General features: G+C 37.2%; 1 protein-coding gene across 6 annotated transcripts in view; it reads right to left on the reverse strand.

The window, feature by feature from the left end:
• The window catches only part of LOC108041505 (flocculation protein FLO11), a 130,692-nt gene that overhangs the window by 8,036 nt on the left and 99,810 nt on the right, over window positions 1-22,846 (reverse strand). The window contains exons 1-2 of one of the 6 annotated variants that reach the window (XM_017119434.2): window positions 7,694-7,831; window positions 7,116-7,339 (exon numbers count right to left, since the gene is read on the reverse strand). The exons of 4 other annotated variants lie outside the window; for them this stretch is intronic. Coding sequence is in view for 1 of the 2 variants with exons in the window: in XM_044461667.1 (XP_044317602.1) it covers window positions 20,798-20,822 (25 nt within the window). In the remaining variant the exon portion in view is untranslated. Of the gene's footprint in view, window positions 1-7,115; window positions 7,340-7,693; window positions 7,832-20,797; window positions 20,847-22,846 lie in introns of those variants that run through there. One more of the 6 variants, XM_044461667.1, reaches the window with a different exon arrangement.

Consider the following 22,846-nt stretch of genomic DNA (forward strand, 5'->3'; position numbering starts at 1 on the left):
TATGGGTTTTATATTTGGCCAATCAATCCGACCTACCAAATTTCATAAGGATCGGCCGACTATATCCTAAAGCCGCCATATAACTGATTAATCTGAAATGCCATAACTTTGGTGTTTGTTAAGTTAGGAAGTTGGGATTTTTTATGAGTATTAAGAATGCATCATATGAATAATTTTGGAGAATATAATTTGCAGAATATTCTGCAAGGGTATTTCAACTTCGGCTCCGCCCGAAGTTAGCTTTCCTTTCTTGTTAAATTACAGTGCTTTGCTTGAATTCAATAAGTTACTTCCTTGAGTCGACATTTTCCCCATCCATTGATCGATTTTAGCACTTGGACAGCAAGTAGTTTCAATCAAATTCTTTGTTCTTCAGCTCTTCCATAGCATTGGCGTGCAAAAGTATCATTTAGATCTTTGTACTTCACAAATTGAGTTCAACTTTGTCGGCTTTTCTGCTTTTTAGCTCTTTTAATTCACCTGGTCTTTCATCAAAGTTGTCTCAAGCATTTCCGTGCCACAAAACATGCCAAAGTGTCGTCTTTAATTAGAAGTGAAACCGAAGAAAATAGAAGACTGGAAAATGCAGAAATGGAAGTGGAAGACAAAGCAGCTGAAGAAGAAGAAGCCGCCAGCCAATGTCAAGTTCTTCGGAAAAGCTCGCTCGCATAACTGCAGTTTTTCCTATAATCACTTCCGCTATGCGACGGGCTCCCAAAGCGCCACCTACAGTTGATAATTATAAATTGCCTTTTTCCCGGGCGAAAGATTTTCCCACAGAACCGATGAAAATCCTGTAACAAATTGCTCGCATTTAGCGAACAAAGTGCTGCCTTCTTTGCGCTCCCTCTTCTTATTTTTTCCACATTTTTTCTCTGCCCTTCTGCGGTGGGAAAAATCTGAGCTTGGCTATTTGGCGCGTAGCTAAATAATTGAAATTAATATTTTCTGTTGAACTTTTATGCTTTTTAACAAATTTCTTTAAAATGAAAACAGTTTATCGCGTCTGGCTTTTTCGCACCGCCGTCGGCCTTCTTTTGACGTTCGAAATCGTGGGCCAAAGAGGGGTTAAAAAATGCGTAGATTGGTAGCCCGCAGAATTTTTTCCACTTGGGCAGCCCCATTCTGCGGTCGCTTCTTCTGCTTATTTCTCTCCTTCTTTTATCCCCATCGCAATTTTCTGAAGTGGTTAAAAAAATTGTATTTCCCAACTAGCGAGCTCCGCATATTTCATTTTAATTATTTTATTAAAGTCTCCCGGACATAATGTGCAATTATTTAAAGTGTGTTCGATGCTGAAATGACGGATTGACGGATGGCCTAAGGTGTATTATTATCTAATGCCATTTAATGATCTCTCCACTGCAATCCGTTTGCATAATTCCCAACAGCTGATTGACGACTCTGCTCGACTTTGGCTTGTGTGCCAAAAATAAACTTCAAGTTTGCCTTGGATTCTTATATCTTTCTCATCTTCACATTTCTTACCTGTGCCCTCCATCTCGTCACATCTGGTTTTCAAAATTGTTTTGTCATAAGAGCGGCACCACCGACAACAAGGGTTAAGAGGAATGCGAAGGCAACAGCTGCTCAGGTTGCAACCAGTTAGAACAGCGGCGAGTGTACGGTTTATTATGCGTAAAATGGATAAGGGTGAGCAGAGGACGAAGGGTATAGCCGACAGCGGTGATACCCCGTTTTTGAGTCCGTATTAGATTAGTTTGTATTTTTTTATAATTCTACGAAAGTTGCGATCTTAAATACGTTTTTGTTAAAGAATTAAATCGTTTTTAGGATTAGGAAGCCTAGAAAGTTGCAGAATATAATAAATTACGTTGCTCTTATTTGCTACTATCTTGATATCGATATAATTATTTGAGTTTCCTAATTTATGTACTGATAAATATTTATAAAGGTTTGTGTTTTAATGTATATGTATCTTTTGAAATATATATACATTCCAGTGCCCTGTAGCCCAAATATACCTTTATAATCCTCTTGTAGGGCACTAAGAAATGCGCAAGCCATTTCTTTATTAAATAAAGACCAACAGCATGTGCAAGATGGCCAAGAAGAGGCCAGCAGGCAGAAACCGCTGCTCAAGTCCCGCCCCGGACCCCTCCCCTCCCCTCCCATTAACCACCGACAGCCCCTCCCCCGCCCTTTTCGCACCTTGCTGCCGTTTTGCATTTAATGTGTCATGCTACGATGCAGTTGCTGCTGCTGTTGCATATGTTGCTGTTGCTGCTGCTGTTGCATATGTTGCAGTTGCAACTTGCAACTTATGCTGCTGTTGTCGTTATGTGGCAAGCGCCAAGTGTTGCAAACAATGAGAGAGAGTGGGAGAGGGCGAGCTGGAAAAACTACTCCTTTGCAGAGGAGGAAAATGTGTGTTGCCAAGAAAAATGTGCGCTTAAATTGCAGCTGAGAAAGGTGAGGAGGTGGAGGAGGGGGGACAGGTGGCGGAGGGAGATGAAGTGTGTGCCGTTGCATAAATATCGAGCTAAAGTGCCACACCAGTGGGGCGGGGGAAGGGGCAGTCACCGTCTGAGGTCGGATCGCAGCTGCCACACACGATGCAAGCGCACACAAAGACACCCATAGTAAGACTTCCCTAAAAAGAAGGCCTTCATAATGAATACATTTATTTACCCAAATATTTTTTTAAATTACTACATTACTGCATCAAAGATCACTGTTTAAATAGGAAAACCCCCCTTCTAATTGCCTAAATATTAATTTTTATTATAAAAACAAAAAATAAATAACCACAGAATTATACGAAAAATATTATATTACATACTAGCCTTTAAAACATATTTTGTGGTAAATCCCTTTTGAAAATGTTCAAATCCAATGATATACAAGTTTTTTTTCAATGCTTGAGGAATCAATTTGCCATTGCCAGAAAGGAGTTTGCGTTAGGGAAGCTCGACTGTGGATCACACATATAGCACACATAAAAAGCCGGCGGCGACTCTTTTCGAGAAGCTCGCGGCAAACTTGACTTAAACGCATTTTTTGTTGTTGTTATTGCTGTTGTTTGTGTTGTTTTTGTTCTATCTTTTTGCAGCGAAGGCCTCCAGGTGCGTAAAATAGGGAGGGTGGAGAGGGGGGGTGAAAGCGGGGCAAGGAATGTGTGGCAAGAACGTTATGAATTATTTGATAGTTGGGTATATTTCAGATTTGTACACGGAATATATGCTTGCACTTGCACACGAGCACATGGGGAAAACAATTTATGCACGAAAAGCTTAGAGAAAATAATGAAAAGAGGTAATGGTCCGGAAAGCTCTATTTATGATCAGGTAGAAAACAATATGAAAATCATGAAACTTATACTTTTTGCAATAAGTAAGTATTCATTTTATATCACAGTTCTCAAAGAACATAAAATTTGTTTAGTATCACTATTATAATTGCCCTGCTTTTCAATTCCAATCATTTCTCACAGCTATAAAAACTGCAAGTAAACAAAAATAAACAGAGACCCATCTGGGGCTTTTTAATTCCTAGAAACTAACTTTGCTATTCCACAAAGCTCCCCCACATCCAAAAAGTTAATTTCCCGGGAATTATACGATCAGCAGTCTAACGAAAAAATGCATTCACCCATAAATTATTTCCACTCTTAGCTTAGCTTTATTTTGTTTTGAAAATCTTTATGGGTATAAGCAAATAAATCTTTGTGCAGTTAAAAAGTAATTTAAATAAGACCAAGAGCCAAAAACAAAAGTAAGGCCCGAAAAGCTAATTAAAATAATACCAAGAAATTACGGAAGCAACTAATTGGCTTCAGTGGGGATTAACTGGGCTTCTTTTTTATATTTTCAGCTTTAATTTTTCGAGTGTGACATTTGTGGAGTTTTGTGGTGCTTATATAACGCGGATAGTCCGCAGGTTTTTTATGCGAGAGCCGGCTTAGATGATGATGATGAGTTGGTACTTTTAATAACCCCGACTTGGAAATGCTTTGAATATGTCAAGAACCGTAGCGGCGGCCAGAACTTTGATCTCCGCGAGTGGAGTGGAGTTAATTTGTGTGTTTTGGCATTTCAGATATGGTGGAAATGCAATCGGCACAATTAAATGTTTTGCACAGCCCAGAAGAAGAATGGCAACATGGGTTAATTACTTGTACCCCAGAGAAAGGCACGCTCCGCTGCACATTTTAAGTGGAAGAAGCCCAGGCACAAAAGGTTCAAAACTATTAAAAGTGTTTCTGTTTTCTGGTTCTGTTTCTGTTTCTGTTTCGGTTTCTGTCCCTGTCCCAGTATCTTTATCTGTATCTTTCTCCGCGTTTCCTCTGCGAGGAGTGCACTCGATTGTGGCATGAACTGAACCTGCCACCTGTCGGAGTTCTGGGCCCCGACTTTTTGTCTGGGGTGCGATCTTTATCGGGGCAGGGGCCGTCACCTGAAGCTCGACTCTGAGGATTTCCAAGCGAGTGAACAGAAAACTCAAAAAGTAACGAACTAGAAGTGGAGACTCATGCATTGTTTTCTTATCAATTAAAGCGTGACCTTTGTTGTGGTTTTATCTGAATCATTTGGGGAATTAGTTCGGCCAGAGAGTCGGGCTCCTTTATGGTCTAATTAGTTGGAGAAATCTTCTGGGCCTCGCATAGGCGATGACGGCCCATTTCGGTTGTCCGCAGTGATCACTGCCAATAAATTGTGGCTTATCGCTCGAAGGTTTGATAATGATTATGACACCATAACAATATCAATTAGGTAATCAAGTGGGAAATATCTATGAGCTTCGCCGCGGGATCGAAGAAGCAACAACCTCTAATTGAGTCAGAAATCATTTTTAGCTCCCCAGTAAATATTGTGTACAACAATTGAATTTACAACAGTTGGATTCCTCTTTTATTGGCATCCCGCACAAATATACTGTGTCGACAGGTGTCCGAAATATTTGTATGCCTTTCGATTTATTCAAGTGTCTTTGAATTCGTTTCTTGTCTGGCAATAAAGCAAAGTTGTCATTAACGAGAGGGGGAAGTGAGCAGCGCAATCGTAATGGAAATACCGAACTTGTAAAAGTATCTGACGGATACCAAGTGTCACTCAGACCAGACAAGTGTTACATGTGAAGGCGAAACGTCCACGAAAAGAATGATAACAAGTGGAAAAATACACAAAAAGATCGGATGGAAATACAATATGGCTAAAGGAAAATCAAGCTAAAAATTTGTTAGCTTCAATTGAAGTGCAAATGGGAAGATCAAATATAATTTAATTCTTAATAAAACAATAAGCACGAATAATATGTATTTCAATATCTCTTTTTTTTTGGGGCCGTAAAAAACAATTAAAAACTTATTTAAAAAATTTTAAAAATCATTAAGAGTAAATAAACATTTAAATACATTTTTAAAGTTTTTGATCAGTTTCCTATATACTCTTTATTCCCACACAACAAACATTTAAGGTCATCCTTCAATAGTTATATTTATTATACTCCTGTTCCACATGCTCCACATTTGTTCACATCGAAATATATGTGTATCTGTGGGCATATCATGTCCAGACCTTTGATGTGATACCGATTCCGTTACGGATCCGTTTTCTTGACTCTTTAAAAATTCCAGACGCAAAATGCCCCAGAAAAGAAATGCAAAAGTTGTATAAGAAACGGCGAAAAATCAAAAAATTCAAGTAAACCTTATAAAACGATCACAATTGGTTCGCTTTTTGGGACTTTGGTATTTTCCCTTTGCGCCTTCCCCTTTTGCCAAATTCTTTTTAATGCGAAATTCGCAGTTTTCGTTGACATTTGCAAATTCTTGTCACAAAAAGCGAACAATTTGTTTCGAACGAATTTCAACTATTCAGCTGCGGCCTCTTTTTCGCTTTAAATTTTGTATTTTATTGCCGGACTGCTGGAATTGCATTTAAAAGGAGGCAAGCCCCCTGGCCCCACTATTTGTTTTTATATAAAAAATTGAATGAAAGCTGGCCAACGATGACAGACAGCCAAGTAGGTGAATTTGAGTTGAGTGCTTATGGTGCATTTGACACAGCAAATTCGCTGGCAAATCGCATCAAATATTTATGTTAATTCCCCCTCATAGTCCCCTTCCCCCAATTTAAATGAAAGTAGTTCAATTCGCTGGCAAAAATGTATGTGAGTGGCATACAAATAGTCTCTGAGGTCTTTGTTGAAGAACTTTTACTGGCCGGTGAAGGAAATGTGTCACAAATGAGCAGGAAAGAGAAGGTGAAATGGTTGAGAAATGGGGGACGAGGAAGGCCAAGAGATCACTGGAGAATGACAGGGCGAATTTCGAGCCTGACTCAAAGGGACACAGAAAAAAAGACCATAGCCCTAAAATTTTCATATTTTACTGTTGAATCAAACATAAAATATAATTTTTCTTTAATCAAAAGAGGAAGTCTTGCTTAAACAAGTTAACTGATTAAACCAGAAAAAAACAGCATTAATTAAAAGACAAATTTCAATTTGTTGACATATTTTGTTGATTTTTTACCGTGTGCTTGGCTTGGCTGGCTAAGTGTGAAAGGTTGTGTTTGTCATTATCACGCTCGCTAACAAAGTAAATTGGAGTAGAAACCAAGTTAGTGGGTTGCCTCTGATGAGGAAAGGGAGAATTGAATTTTCGCATAAAAAGAAATCGTTTTCCCTAACAATGGAAAGGGGGAATAAGCCCAGTGATCCAAGGAAGGTTCAACAGGAGACAATACAATTTGGACAAAGCCATCGACAACCGGAGCTTCAAAAAAGAATTAAGTGCTCTTTTTAAAACATTATTTAAATTTTTTTTTTTTAAACAAAACGAAAATTGTTAGTTGATTCGTTAAAATGTGTTTGGAATTTAATAAGTTTTGAATGTTTTAGAATCTCGCTAAAGAAAACATTTATAGTGTTTTAAAAATTATTTATGCTTATGCATCTAGTAAATTCTTCCTTAGTTTCTATTTCCTCTTCAAGCTCATTTCACTTAGAGTTTTTTCATTAAACAGCGTTCATTCACCAAAGATCAGATGATAAAGAACTTCCTGAATTATTTCCACTTGAACATCGATCTTTCACTGATGGAATTCCTCAGAAAGATTCCAACTCTCTTTTCTTCACTCCCCATCACTTACCTGCCTTTCTCTCTAACCGCTGATCCGCTTTGAGCACTTTCGTTTTTGCATTAATTCCGCAGACATATCAAGAATTTTTGTTAAAATATTTAAACAGTTTGCTTTCTGTTTGCACTCGAGGGTTACTTATTTTTATTTTTATTTATGGGCCATATTTTAGCTGAAAATTGGCTTACGTCTCGTTTTTTGTCTTGGAATTTAACGGTTATCAGTTTCCAGCCAAACTGAAAAATTTTGTTATGTTAATTTGTTGTATTATTATGTGCGTTTGAGGGAAATTTCACTTTTGCGGCGCTTGTTGCCAAACTGGCAATCATAAACAATCACGGACAATTTGCATTGCCTGCAATTAATTGTTGCGCTCGAATGCGCGCTCAAAAGTGAAACGGAAATGCCCGAAAATGGAAATCAGAAATCAAATATACGAAATGTAAACAGTTTGCGAATTGCAATTAATTTAACGTTCGATTTCGACTCGAGCGTTACGTTACATTAATTATGGCGCAACGTGAATGAACTTGGCCAAAAGTACGAACTGCATAGGCAGTTATAGTTTGCGCGATCAGAACGAAACTCACTTCATGGTCAGCCAACCAAACTTAACAAAGGCGTGGGAGCAACTGAGAGATCGGGAGAGTTGTAGCTATAAGTCCCACAAGCACCCTCTCTGTAAAACGTAGTGCACGCGACGATCGCCGAAAGCGAACTGATCGCGCACTCGGGCTTGAGACGTCTGCGCAGCTACAGCGCCTCGACTTCGTCTCTTCGGCTCTCCGAAGAAAGCCGAAGAGAGTTGCCGAGCGACCAGCTGATCGGAAAACTGCAGCTCAATCTCCGCTGCTCTCTTCTTGCAATTCTTCTGGCTTGCTTTTTTTTTCGTGGGGGGTTTTAATTGTCTGGGCGTCGGGCGATCGTATCAGCGGTTGAACTTCATTATGATCAGCATGTGGCTGAGCCTTCTTCTTCTGTTTACAACCCGATGACAAATTGTGATAAGAAATTTTTGGAAGGAATCTGATTAAATTAATTTGAATGAGAGAACGTCAAGTGTAAGCTGATACACAGAAATCAAAATGTCAAATAAATACGGTTGGCTTATGAAATTTGATTGTCTATTAATCATTATAAAGTTATAAAGATAGTAATCTTGATTTAATTTTTCAATTGTAGCCAATGATTTCATTTAACCAAAAAATATATATATTGTATATAATACTACAAAATTTAGTTTTTATTTTAAATTCTTTGTTAAATATTTTATTTTTGCATGTGCATGTTATATGGAACCTTTGCCCTTGTTTCTATTTAAATTGTCGGCAGTCAGGCGGCGCTTCAAAGCATTATTTATGGGTAGAAAAATTACTGAAGAATCAGTGAGAAATATTCGCATATTTGCCTTTCGTTGCAATATTTAAATTAATTTACGACTCAAATATATTTGCGTATTTCTTTGTTTTGCAATGATTGAGTCAATTGTTTTGTTTGCTGTCCCAAATGTTCTATGGAAATAGGTGGGTCAAAAAAAAGGGGAGTAACCGAAAAAGAAAAATGGATCAATTCCCAATTTGATGATATACCAAAAAAGGCTCCGAGAAACACGATTCATAATTGTCCGAATAGCTAACATAAAGATTAGCATGCTTTATTGTAATTTCAAGTAGAAAACCAGAAAATCGTGGGAACTATTTTTAACTATATCATTTTATTGACCTTGGGAAGAGTAAGACTGCCGAAAACCTTTTTCTTAAAAATATATTCAATAGCTAATCGATTAGCTGGCAAAAACTTTTCCACGCTTTTTTAAAGACTGCCCCATCGTATTTTTTCGCTTTCAGTTGGCTAATCCCACAAATTCTGGCAATTATCAACCCTTATGCCAGCTAAGGCACACGTTTTTTTCCCCATTCAATGCTCCCCACATTTTATTGCCCAAATCGAGTCAGACAATTGCCAAAAACTTTTAATTCCAATCGAAGTTCGTGTGGTTTTTATTTTTTTTCGCCCCACTACGACCACGAAATTCTAGATATTGTTTAAATTGGCTGACCCGGCGTACTTTAAGTGCCAAAAAGAACAGCAAAATGGAAATAAAAAACAGCTCCAATTGCCTTTCGAGGTGTTTCATGTTGTTTTGGACACGCTCCACGCTCTCTTTGGCAGTGGTAATTTTTAATTTGATGATTAATCGATAACCGTCGGCGACTTCGGGCCATTGTACTGGCCCAAAGAAACTGGGGAACAGCAACCAAAGAGATCCAACCAGCCTCAAACTCGTTGTGATTGCATGTGATTAGAATTTGTAATAAGCCATCTCCAAAGTCTCGAGCTGGGGCTCAACATTTTTTCGAGAGTCCCGCTGCCCACACAACATTCTCGGATAAAGATCTCTTTAAGCATTTGGGATCACTCAATGGCTGATGATCATGAAGATGACGCTCGGTTGGGGGCAACATTTTCACCCGCTATAGGAAACGGGAAAAACTGAAAGTGCGTTGGAAACTTTCACTTGGGTTCCTACAGAATATTGCATAATAGCACCACGACCTTTGGCTAATCATCCAACGCACTAAAACTTTCTTTCCAGCCATGAGAAAAAATAAAGAGTTTCTCGCCTAGAGAATTCTAGCATTCCCAATTGTCATTTATCATTTCAAAGATTTTTTTTGTCTTTTTTTGAGTTATGTTTTTCATTTGATTTTGTGATTGACGCCTGAAATGGAAACCAAATGTTGCCTCCTCCCCAAAAATGTAGCCTTTTCTATTTGCGTTTTATTACTTTGACTAATGAAACAAATGTGTGAAAATGCAAAACAGCTGCAAAAAAATGCTTTCCTATCCCACAAGACCTTGGGCTCAATTTGTAGTATCCCCCAGTCCACGAACAAAATCGGGCACCACGGTATCGCTGGCAAAACAAATCAATCAAATATGGCAAACATTGTAAAATATGTCGCATGGCCTTCTCCTGCATCGCCCCCATCAATTTTTTCCTCTCAGAAGCTGTGGCGCCAATATATTGCGAATAAAATGCAAATTGCGTCAAAAGATTTGGCGGCACAACTTGAAAAGGCAAAAATCATTTTGACATGCGACATGAAGGGAGGAGCTTCCCTTCCTCTAAATTAACATTTTCTGGGGGTTGGCCACATTTCTTGTGAAACTTGTCAAACTTTATTATCTAATTTTGAATGTTAAAGTGTCGATTACAACAGTGTCGACTGAATTAATTTTGGAATCTATTTTTAAATGTGAGGCAAAATTTAATTATTTTTTTATTATAATGATTAAACTCATAATAAAAATACATTTTTATTGTTTAGCGGAAAAGTTATCTTTTATATAATGATTTCTTTGGGCTCATAAGATGCATTTATTTGTTGCATTGTCCATACTGCATATTCTTAAAATTAAAATTGTTTACTTCATTTGCTCTCTTCTTTACTAAAACTTTTTTAAAAAATCATTATAGAGAGTATCCAACTATAAATAAACTATATTTTGGCCCACAAATTGTCGGAAATTGATAAAAGATCGCACACAGTGTGCTTTTATTTGCACTTCGATTTCATTCTCAGAGCACAAGCTGCAAAAACTAAGTGGAACAAGAGAGCTGGAAAAATAAATAGTCTCACAATGAGCACATTAACCCCATAAGGCCCCGCACTAACAATGCTGCACTTGACAGTTGCATTCGAATTTATGGTTTTGATATTTAAATAAAACAAACCCAAATACGGAATTCCTAACTCAGACAATCTCTTGACCGCAGCGAAAACTTTATATATCTGAGCTCATTAAGAGTGCGGACTTTTTGGGTGGGAGTTATGCGTCGGGTTAGCCATCTAATGGTGGAACTTTTATGGATTAGTTTCAAGGCATTCGATTTCCATGATAATCTTGTGTTTTTTTCTTTAATAAACATAAACAACAAGCCATAAACATCAATTGAAAAACACTAAAAATCGCTATACCATAAAAATTCACAAGGAGCTCAGCACGCAAAAAGAGACATTAAAGTCATAGAAATATTAATAAATTTTGCAGACAAAAGCTGGCATAAATTTCAATCAGTTGGGCCAACTAAAAACGGGCATTACAAATAATTAAATTCAATTTTTTGTGCTTCCAGCTCAAATGGCCCAAAGGAGTACGAAAACAATAAAAACTATATCGACAGCATAATCAACAATAATCATAAATTAGTGCAACCATAATTGTACCCTAGAAAAGGGTGCAATGCGTTTGGCGTCAGGCTTGTGAGGCTTCAAATTAAATTCTTATAATTAATGTGGTAATTGCGCAGTTTTTATTACACACCACAGGAATTATGGGAAATAAAATAATGTTTTTCTTGTATTTCACAGAAATGAATACCCAGTTTTAAATCAGAAAGCCACAGTGACACATGTTTTTGCTCATAACTTTTGCCGTTGCCATTTTTTGTTTATTTTGTATTTGCCTCTAAGAGTAATTTAAGCATTCAATACCGAACAACTTAATTTTTTGTATATTTTTTGAGTAGTTCCCCTACTGAAGTTGACCTTTACAGTGCCGACAGCAATTTGACCAAGTTCACATGGCAGTGATTCTGGCCAAGCTATCATGTATTAGAAAGTAAACATAACTGGATTGGGAATGGGATTTGGGGCTGAAAAAAGAGGGCGTGGCCATGGCTAGGACACACCTAAAACATCTGTAGATTGAAGTTGTTGGGCCCTCAGTCTGGGCCGGGTTTTATTTTGGCTAAGGGGACCTTTTTGGCCAACAAGTGGCATTTGTTTTGTTTCGACTGCTTACTTTTAATTGTTTTTTGTTTTTAATTAATTTGACTTGTTGGTAGAGGTTTTTAATGCTCCCCCCTGGCTTGTTTTCTTTAATTAGTTCGATCGTGTTTCTTTCGATTTGATTTTGATGCATTTGACATTTTACCGTTGCAGAGATTGGATTCAATTTCACAATAAAGTGACGCAGTTTGGGTTTGGCTACGTCTAAATATCAAGTGAAATAATCTGGCCACAAATGGCACTATTAATAAATAACAAACACAGCAACAATAATTTAGATCTATATATACATAGTTAACCAGCAAAAAAAGGAATTTTTTCTTCATTTCTCTCTTGTATGCCCAATCACGTATTTTTATGGCAGCAAATTATGTTAATCAAATATTTATCAATCAAACGAAAAACAACAATTACTTAATTAATAAATTTTCCGCAGTTTTCACCGCAGAAATTGCATTAAGCTGATTTAAAACTTTTTGAAAAACTAAGAACTCTGGACATATTTTGCTTAATGTATGCATAATTTAAAGAGCCAAACATGCATAAATATATTAATATACATACTTATGAAAACAATGGCAAACAATGGAAGTCAATTTTTGTATTTAAAGCCTTTAAAAAAAATCTAAAATATCTGACGCCGAATAAACAATTGCAAACCAATTTAAATGTGTTTTAAAAACTGTATTATACTGGGTTGGGTTCGGCTACGAATGATTCCAATCGTTTACTGAGAATTTCTTTTTGTATTCCTCTCTTTTCAATTATCTAAATTAAAAAATTCCTTAGCCATGTTTCGCTCACTTCATTTATTTTATATTATTGTGCAGTTTTTTTTATAGTTGTTTGCCAATTTGTAACACTCCAGACACACATTTCATGGCAGCTGATTGCTTTTGCCGTTTCACTTTGGCAAGGTCGCCGGCGATGCAAAGATACAGATACTCGCGTACTCGCCAGATACAGATACAGATACAGACACTCATGCTCTGGGAACTCTGTTGACAAATGAGCTTGTAAGTCGCAAGTGGAAGTTGTACCGATAGCTCTGGCATTTTATCAATGGATCGTTATCGTTCACAGGTTCAGTCGGGTGTTTAGCGACCTTGAAGCTGGATTTGTCACCCGCTTTTGTGATGAAATTTAATTGACATTTAGTCAGGGTTAATGTCAAATTTGAGACTAAGGTTTGTGAATGACTTTTTAGGTGGAGATTTGTGGCAATTATTGAATGGAGTTTTAAGTAGGGCGGCTTACAGCAAAATACTGCTCTTAATTAAACAACAGTGCTGTGATTGAGTCATTTTATAATGATTTTTATAAAATTTGCTCATATTGTTTATAAGAAAATTGCGGTTAAGTACCACAAAAATTAACACAAACTAAATTAAGAATATATTTTTAAAATGGTAAGCCTCTTAGCTTCCTCAATTTCCCTTACTTCACAATTAAAAAATCAACATTGCTACACCAATTGCTCCATCGCTTCGATTTTCCCCATCCAAAGCCAGAAATGCAAATGCGAATAGATAAATTTTATATTTGCTTGTCACTCAACTGAGGTCGTGATTAAAAGTGCGAAAAGGTGACGTTTCCCCGACTGATACTCCAAGTAATAAAATCCGAAATTTGCATTTAAATCAAAACCGAAGTGAAGCCGCACACAGCGCTTACCCAGAGAGTCATAAGCTTTGTGCATCGACAATTTGGAGGCACATAAATTATATTTTTGCCTAATTTCTAAGCGCCATCAGTGCACTCACTTACACATACAAACACATAAATCAAAGTTAGCATAAAAACTAAATAACTCACTGAAATGTCAAGTTTCGAATGCCGCAGATCCTGCTAAGGTGGTAAAAACGGTAAGAAAAATAACAAAAAAATAGGTAGCCCTCTTGGAGGTCTCTCCACGTCACTCAAAAGGAAAGAGGTCGACAGAGGAAAACATTTTAGAGTTTAAATGTATAATAATTATTTATGAAATGCATATTTATGGCTTTTGGTAGAAGGCTTAGAATCTTAAAAATTTCTAGCTGTTATAGCAATTTTTGGTGAGTGGTACAAAGTATTATGCAAATTTTCAAAACAAGAAATATTTGTTTAAGTGTAGGAGGAGTTGGGTTATGTTATTGCAGAAACATTTTCACTGAGGCTTGGCGGGTCACGATTTATCATCATTTGACAAAAAGGGAACAGAGCGAGAGGGCCATAGATAGAGCGGTAAGCGATATTTTTCGGCTTGCCAGTTTTCCCTGTTTTCCAGTATTTTCCCATTTTCCTTTTGTTGGCTGCTACTCGCGGCGGTCTTTCAAACAGAGTGCAAAGGGAACCAAAAGCCAGGGAAACTCTCTTGTAGCTGCTGACACTTAACGTGTCATTTGAACATTTTATTAGACTTGACAATGAACTTTTGAACCACAAGGGGAGGGGGCTTAACCAAACCATTTACATGGCGGGTGGCTAAACCAAAAAAAGGCTAATGGAAAAAACGCAACAAGAGCCGAGGAGTCAAGTCTCAACTTTCACATTGACAATTTGATGGAAGAACAGAAGCAGCATACCATTGTGGGAAAAACTAAAAAAATTCAAATTCGTGAGTCCTAAGTTTAATGCAAAGCTATTAATTAAACTTAATGCTACAAGAAATAAATATACTGAAAATTTTAAAAGCTTTCTGAATTTAATAATAAAATAAATTATTTGATGTAAGTCCATAAATGCCTTTGATTTTATAAAAAACAAAACTTGTAAGTTTGTTATTGTTATCCAAAGAAAAAGCGCACACAATCCAGACCATGTTTCTGTATCCACTTGGAAATAAAAACCCATTCACAACCTTTATTTAATTCCTCTTCACATCTCCTCACCGCCTTTTTTGGTGGACCCCAGTAGCTCTCCAATCCAATCAGTAGCCAATAGATACACCCACCAACGGGCAAAAACAAAACAAACAGAAAATAAAGATCACCCACACTCTCCAATCTCGAGTGTTCAGTGAGAACCCGAAACAAGGCTCGTTTAGGCCATTTATCAGACAAACGTTTACATTTCTATTTCAACTGTTTTTAAATGTTAGCTCCGATTTTCTCGATGCACAGAAAAAAATACTAAGCAATGTGAGAAGCATGGTTATAACAACATTTATAAAAAAAACAGTATTGATAAAAGCAGATACAAATTTAAGCAAAACGTTAAAATTATAAATACAACATAATAAATATCATATTAAAACAAATCAATAAATTCGTGTATGATGATAAATTTATATTTTTATACCCTTGCAGAGGGTATTATAATTTTGGTCAAAAGTGTGCAACGCAGTGAAGGAGACATCTCCGACCCTATAAAGTATATATATTCTTGATCAGGATCACCTCCTGAGTTGATATAGCCATGTCCGTCTGTCCGTCTGTCCGTCTGTCCGTCTGTCCGTCTGTCTGTCGTCTGTCTGTTTCTACGCGAACTAGTCTCTCAGTTTTAAAGCTATCGGATTGAAACTTTGCACACACCCTTCTTTCCTTTGCACGCAGTATATAAGTCGGAACGGCCGGGATCGGCCGACTATATCCTATAGCTGCCATATAACTGATTGATCGGAAATGCCATAACTTTCGTGTTTGTAAAGTTAGGAAGTTGGGATTTTCTATGGGTTTTATATTTGGCCAATCAATCCGACCTACCAAATTTCATAAGGATCGGCCGACTATATCCTATAGCTGCCATATAACTGATTGATCGGAAATGCCATAACTTTGGTGTTTGTAAAGTTGGGAAGTTGGGATTTTCTATGGATTTTATTTTTGGCCAATCAATCCGACCTACCAAATTTCATAAGGATCGGCCGACTATATCCTATAGCTGCCATATAACTGATTGATCGAAATGTCATAACTTTGGTGTTTGTAAGTTGGAGTTGGGATTTTCTATGGATTTTATTTTTGGCCAATCAATCCGACCTACCAATTTCTAGGATCGGCCGACTATATCCTATAGCTGCCTATAACTGAACGATTGGAAATGCCATAACTTTGTTGTTGTTAAAGTTAGGAGTTCGGTTTTTTATGAGTATTAAGAATGCATCATATGAATAATTTTGGAGAATTAATTTACGAGTATTCTGGGTTTCCTTGCTCCGCCCGTTCTTTCTTTCTTGTTTTTGTAGTGATTTCGGTTCCTCCTACAATTTATTGAGGGCAGAAAACATTTCTCAATGTTCGATGTTCGCTGGGTTTCTTGGCCTTTTCCTCGACTCTCCACTCGGATCGAAATAAATCTTATCAAATTAAGTCGAGACAACAAGCGGAGAGCTGTAAAATCGTAGGCGTGAGTTAGTCGCACCAAATCGAACTGCGGGGCGAGAAAGGGACGGGGCGATCCGACTAGAGGGAGAGGGCAGGTGAGTGGGCGTTTATCTGAGGGCTTGTCGAGGTTTGTTTGGGTTTTTTCCCTGTTAACTGGGCTTGGGTCTCATTTTGGGATTGGGCAATTGACTTGACCAACTTAAATGTGTTCCCCTGGCAAAAAAAAACACGGAAAAATTGGGCAAATTAATTAAGCCATTTCAACAATTTTGCTTTGCACATGAAATTGCTGGCAAATTAAATTGCTTAAATTTAATTTTCGTTGACGGAACCGAAAACTCTTTTTCAGGAAGAAGGTTGCCAAATACCTTACGCTATTTATCTAACAATTCGATTCACGTTTTGTCGTTATGGAAAATAAATTCGTACATATACATTTTCGATCAGGAAGCAAGTAAAGGGCTCCAGACATCGTCGCATCTCCAATTACAGTGGTCCACATACCGAGTGGCTCAAAAAAATGTGACGGAAAAAATGTGGAGAAATAATAACCGGCAAGAAGAAGCGGCAGACGGTGAAAAAATGAAATGATCAGAAAAGAAAAAGTTTTGCCTTGCGGCTGGCAAAAATATTTGACAACAACAACCGAGCCGCTGCCACTGCTGATCGATCAAATTTCGTCTGCGGGGCAATCAATGGGAGATCATACGGAACGAAAAGTTCAAGTTAATGGGTTAAGAGTTATTTTGGTCAATTTGTGACACACTTCGTTGACACGAATTTTTGTGCCGCTGCGGATTTCACTGACTTTTTATCGCTTTTGTTTTGTCACACTCGCATTTTTGTAAGCCGAATAAGTCAGCAAAAAGAGGATCTCAAACTCGGGATCTATGAGAATTGTGAGATTCCGCAAAAGAATCTAAGCCGCACAAAAATACTATCCCACATTTTCACTTCTCGGATTTGAAGGAAAAGATTAGTTAATGGATCATTAAATTATTAAATTAATAAAAAAACAAGAGAGAACGCTATAGTCGGGTGCCCCGACTATCAGATACCGTTACTCGGTAAGGGAGTGGGGGGAGATGGGTGAAACTTTGATCACGCATAACTTTTTAACGAATGGTCCGATTTGAAAATTTCTTCTACATTTCGATGGTATTGATAAACACATAAACTGCATTTTTTTTCCGAAATATTTAATTTTTAAAATCGTATATGCGATTGTGGGCGTTAAGGGGCGTGGCACCATTTTGAAACAAACTTGCGCTGCGTAGGAACTTCTTAAATCTATGAAATGCATCTTCTGTTTTTAGTTTCGGATCTCGCGTTCTACGGCGACGACGGACCGACGGACAGACGGACGACGGGAGACGGACGACGGACAGCGGACTGGCTGATCGTCGGCTGTGATCCTGAGATATATACTTTTAGGGTCGGAAACGCTCCTTCTAGCTGTTACATACTTTTGCATATATCCTTTACTTCTAACGGGTATAAAATGCCTTATTAGCCTTGTAACTTAGTACTTATTTGTTTAATCTCTTGTTGTTTTTGGATCAGTCAATTGACATCATTAATTTTTAATTAGGAAATTAATTCCATTTAAACTGGACGGAAATTACCTAAATAAAACTTAATCATTGCGATAATTTCCTGAATATTACTGAATCGGCATAAAATAAAGGATTTTAAGCAACAAACCAATAACAACCCTCGTGTAAATAAAAATAAACTTTTGTTTATCTACCATAAAGATGATAATAATTGTCAAACCAGTTTCGAGTATCTCTTAGCTTCATAACCACCTAATCGGCATTCACAGTTAAATATATCTTGAACCAATTGTGTGCAATAAACCCATCGATAACTTTCTCGATCCGAAGTCAGACAAAACAATTGCAGCCAATTAATTTGTCATAACCGAAAAATCGCCTCAAATCGTTTCTTTCTTCACAACCACGTTGTTATAGCCACCCCGAAAAAAAGATATCTGGCGAGTGATAACTATGCAAACCACCGCTATCGATCCCCTCCCCCTTTTTGTGAGAAAAGTAAGCACCCACAATGCTCAGATGTCCAACAATTATAAGTAACAACAGAAATTATAATGCACAGAGTCTTCAAATCGAATCGAAAAGAAAACGAGCGAGCCAACGAAGAAATGCAACAATTGCAGGGGCCCCTATTTCGACTCCAACTTCGAGTTTGGACTCGGATTTGAATCGCAGCTACGAAGAGCAAATTGCATAATTATTGCTACAAATGAAGCTGAGAAAGTGGTACCGTTTGAATCGTGATAAAGCGATAATTTTCCCCCTCGCCACCCAGCACCAAAAAAAAACCAACGAAAATGCATTTCACTTTCCAGGTTAACAAACAAAACAAAGCCGACTGTATTATTATGAAATCTCGACAGTCACAACAAAAAAATTGAAACTACAAAGTCGCCCACGCGAAAATAGCTATAAATTCAAATATGCAAAAAGATGCAATTTTTTTTACCGATATTCAAGTACGAGTTCAAAGTTGGCGATTCATTTTAAATCATTTTATTTTCACTGTCGACTTGTCGTCTTTGTTTCTTCATCATTGCTGTTTATTGCATTTTCATGCAGTGGAAAACGCAGGAAACAAATGAGGAAAGTGATACAAACACGAGTTTTGTGGCTACTCATCCTCATAAATGGTGCTTTCAGTTTCGGTTTCATCTCGAATATGGCTAATCATTGTGGGAGTTTCTGGACAAAAGGGGAGGCAATAAAAGTTTTACATGTCGGAAACTTGTTTGCACTTTTGACAAGCTTTGGGGCAATGAAAGGTAACATGAACAGCTCCTCAGGGCTAATTAAAACATGTGCCACGCCCCCTGAAAATAGGGGAAGCCAGTTCCAGCCCCCGTTGACGTGTCTTATGTTCACGTAACAGCTTACTCAAAATGATGCAATGCTTAATGGCCAAAAGGAGCCAGCCTTGCTTCGGTTTCAGAGAGTTATTTGCACGACAGCTATAAAAAGTTTATTAGCTTAATGTCTCTAAAATTTATGTTTTAATATTAGGTTTTTAAAAAAGGATCGATTCCTTACAATAATATTTAAAAGGCTTAATGTCGCAAATACGATAAAATAAAATTAATTTTTATAAGTTGAGGTCATATGCAAAATTGTTAAGCATTATTTGTAACTATATAATTATTTAAATCTTAAAATATAAATGTAATATGAGTAATTTCAGTTTAATATTCAACTTAAAGGAAAAACTTAACCAATTACTTTAATTCCTGTCAATATTATGACTGCATTACAAATTGCGAAGACCAAGGTAACAAGTAGCCTTGTGAGAGGATTGGCAACTGGAAAAGCTCAAGGGGGATGCCCCGGAAAGCGGCTTAAAACGCAGCTTAAATAGTGGCACATTAATTTGTCCTGCTGATGCGAAGGTAATTATTTTTTTCCGTGTGGAAGCATTTTCACAGTAGCTGCATACTTATGAAAGGAGATTCGCCATGGCAATTGTGTTGTTTCTGGTGTTTACCTTCTTTTCGGCTACTGTTTAAAATGCCGCGGGATATGGCGATGGAAAAAAGGCGAAAAAACGTGTTAATCCCGCCCAGCGGTTATTGAGGCAACCCAGTTAAAGCTCTCCCACTCTCATTTTTTCTGCTGCTGCCTGTGGCTGGGATTAAGTTTCATTATTTTCAGCTTAATTATTTTACAAGCAAAAATTAAAAAGCGACAAAAAACACATAAATATGCTGTTTCTGTTGTCATGGCTAGTAACATTATTCTGGAAAAATGTCAAGCTAAGATGAAGACCTCGGAAATAGTTTTTTATGAATTAAACTTTACAAAAAATAAAATTAATTTTCTTACTATAAACCTTAATTATCATAATAATGATTGGCAATCCTAGAAAATGTTTTAACTTGCAATTTGCTAAGATTGCAGGATTATAAAAGGTATAACATGATTTATGATTGATTTATTGACCAGTGGTAATTAATGTGTTAACAGCAGAACAAAAGTTGAACGAAGAAAAAAAAAGTTCAATTATTAAACCTTTAAATCTGGCTTTAAAAAAACAAAAGGTAAAAAGATCGGACAGGATAGGTGCAAGAGTTTTGCTTCAAATTAATAATATTTAAAAGACATTTTTTTTCAGTGTAGGGCCCTGATCGAGAGAGGGCGAAAGACAGAGTATCGGAGATATCTATAAATAGTCAGCGGCTGCACTTCACGCGTGTGTGTTTGTGCGTACATGCAGGTTCCTTGGAAAAATGCTGTCTAGGACCAGTTGCAAAAATCCCCCAAGTGTGTGGGTGGGAGAGGCGAGGAATCTGCGGAGGATCGAACTCGAGCGGGGAATTCGATCCCATGCATCATAGACAGATGCTGTTAAATTGATAGCATGCTCTCTTCTTTTTTTTAGCTGTTGCGTGTCTAGGAACCTTTTTTTAAACAGCGAAGTGATGAAAAAACAATGGTGCCTGGGTTCTTAAGGTGTGGTTTTCTAAAGGCAGCGAAGAAGAGAATGTAACCTGACTTATAAAAATGGGTCTTGTTCGCATATTTGTGTATTCATTTAATTAACTCACCCCTGTAACGGTTAATTCGAAGCATTTTGGTTGTTTTTGTTTAAATTACCTGAAAAGAGAAAGGGAAATTTTAAAATTAATAAAATAAAAACCACAAAATGTTAAATAATTCCAACATATTGAGTATTTAATTAATGTTGTAGCTTTTTAATTCGCAGAATATTTATTCCTAAAATAGTAATTATAAACATGGTTACTAGTATTAAATTAGTGTTCCCAATTTCTTGTTTGACAATCTCTAATTTGAAGGGCCCCATCCAATCGATATTAAGCCATGCCTGGCCATCCGAATTTTTCCCACTCGAAGACACAATCTATAGGAAAATGTCACTTGTCCTTTGGATCCGCGTTGAATTTTCTTTGGATAATGGTCTAGGTCGAGGAGACTGCGGGCGCCCACTTGGTCCCAGAATAAGATATTGAGGAGAGAAGGGGAATAGAGATCGGGGACAGAGCTTCTAAAGCGATAAGAGGAAATTCCTTTTATTGAGTTCCCTTTTCCACAGCTCTTTTCCTTTGTATTTGCTGATTACCCAGGAGATTGTGCTGAAGTTGAGCCTGAATTTCAATGGGCGCGGCAACGATTGCAATTGCAAAAATTCCAATAAATTTATTTTTAATTTCCCTTATCCTATAAATGTTTCTCGGGCCCACACGTTGCATAACTCCCGGCATGAAACCCCATTGAAATCAATCAAAATGAAGAGCTGTACCTCAAAAACTCGCGGCGACTCGTCTTCGGATCAGCTCATCAATTTGATCGTCGCTGCTTTAATTATTGACAATTTATCAATCTAACGGCGAGTGTTATACAATTGAAAACTCTTCAGTCACTTTCTTTTTTCACCTTTTTATCTTCTTTTTCTCTCCCTTTTCCATTGCCAAAAATTTGTCTGCCGCTTTGTTTTCGTGAATTGAGTGCAATTTATTTTAATATTTTTAAAATAAATAAATAATGCGGGCCGCGGTTGGCCGGCAGTGAAAATGAATTCGAAATTTCTTTTAGCATTTGTTTATAATTAATTACTTAACATTAGCAACGGCGCTGGACGAGATTGGTGGCAATTTTTATTCGTTTTTTTTGGTTCGTGAACCTTTTCATTTTTCTGTTTTTTATGTTTGCGGATGCTGTCTTTGCATGTGCGAAATTTATTTCATATTAAATACAACGAACTCTTTAAGCTCTTCTTCTGCAAAGTAAACGAAAAGTAGAAAATAAGTACGAAATTCGAGGAAGGAAAAATAAAAATAACTTTTTATATAGTGCTGTCACGCTATAAAATTATATTTAAAAGAGAGTGGCTATAAGAAATTTACCTTCTGTTGAAAATTCTAAAAATGGCTGCTATTGGTCCCAAGGAAATTAGTTTTAATGGAGCTTTGAGGAGAAAGTTAGCTCATCTTAATTTTTGTGAATCAATTTCATTATTTCTGTGAATCAATAGTATTGGATGTTGTAATTTAAGGCCTTATAAATAATAAATAACTAGAACTTCCAGACATCTTTGCAGTTCCCGTGTACAACTTAGCAATACTTAAGCTCAGCATAATGCGATATAATTTTGTTAGCTATCTACAAATCGCAAGATGCTGTTCAGAGCTTCTGCTCTACTATATTATCTTCCATTATTCAATTTTTCTTAATCTTCAAGCGATTTCTTAGCAGAGTAACGTCTTTTTTATCCCGAGATGAAGTCCTATTTGTCCATAATTAAACCCAGAATCAATCTCTAAGCGAGGCCCATCATCGCCTTGGTTTCTCTCTCCCCTCGATATCGACGGCACTGAAGCTGAATATTATCGCTATTTATAAGACACTCTCCACGAACTTCCCCCTCGCTTTTGTATATCCCACAAATGGCGGCATTTTGCACTGATCCCCTATCGAGGCTAATTCAGTTCAAAATGCCGCTCAGCAATATTTGATCATAATATTTAATGATATCGCATCCCCTGCCGGGTTACGAGAGTTTCTGCCCCCTCCTTGGCCTCCATTTCCCGGGATCCTCCTCTTTCTTGGTGATTCGCTGTGCATGTGAAAATTATATG

Source organism: Drosophila rhopaloa, unplaced genomic scaffold, assembly GCF_018152115.1.
Source record: "Drosophila rhopaloa isolate 14029-0021.01 unplaced genomic scaffold, ASM1815211v1 contig_47, whole genome shotgun sequence".
Taxonomy (NCBI): Eukaryota; Metazoa; Arthropoda; class Insecta; order Diptera; family Drosophilidae; genus Drosophila; species Drosophila rhopaloa.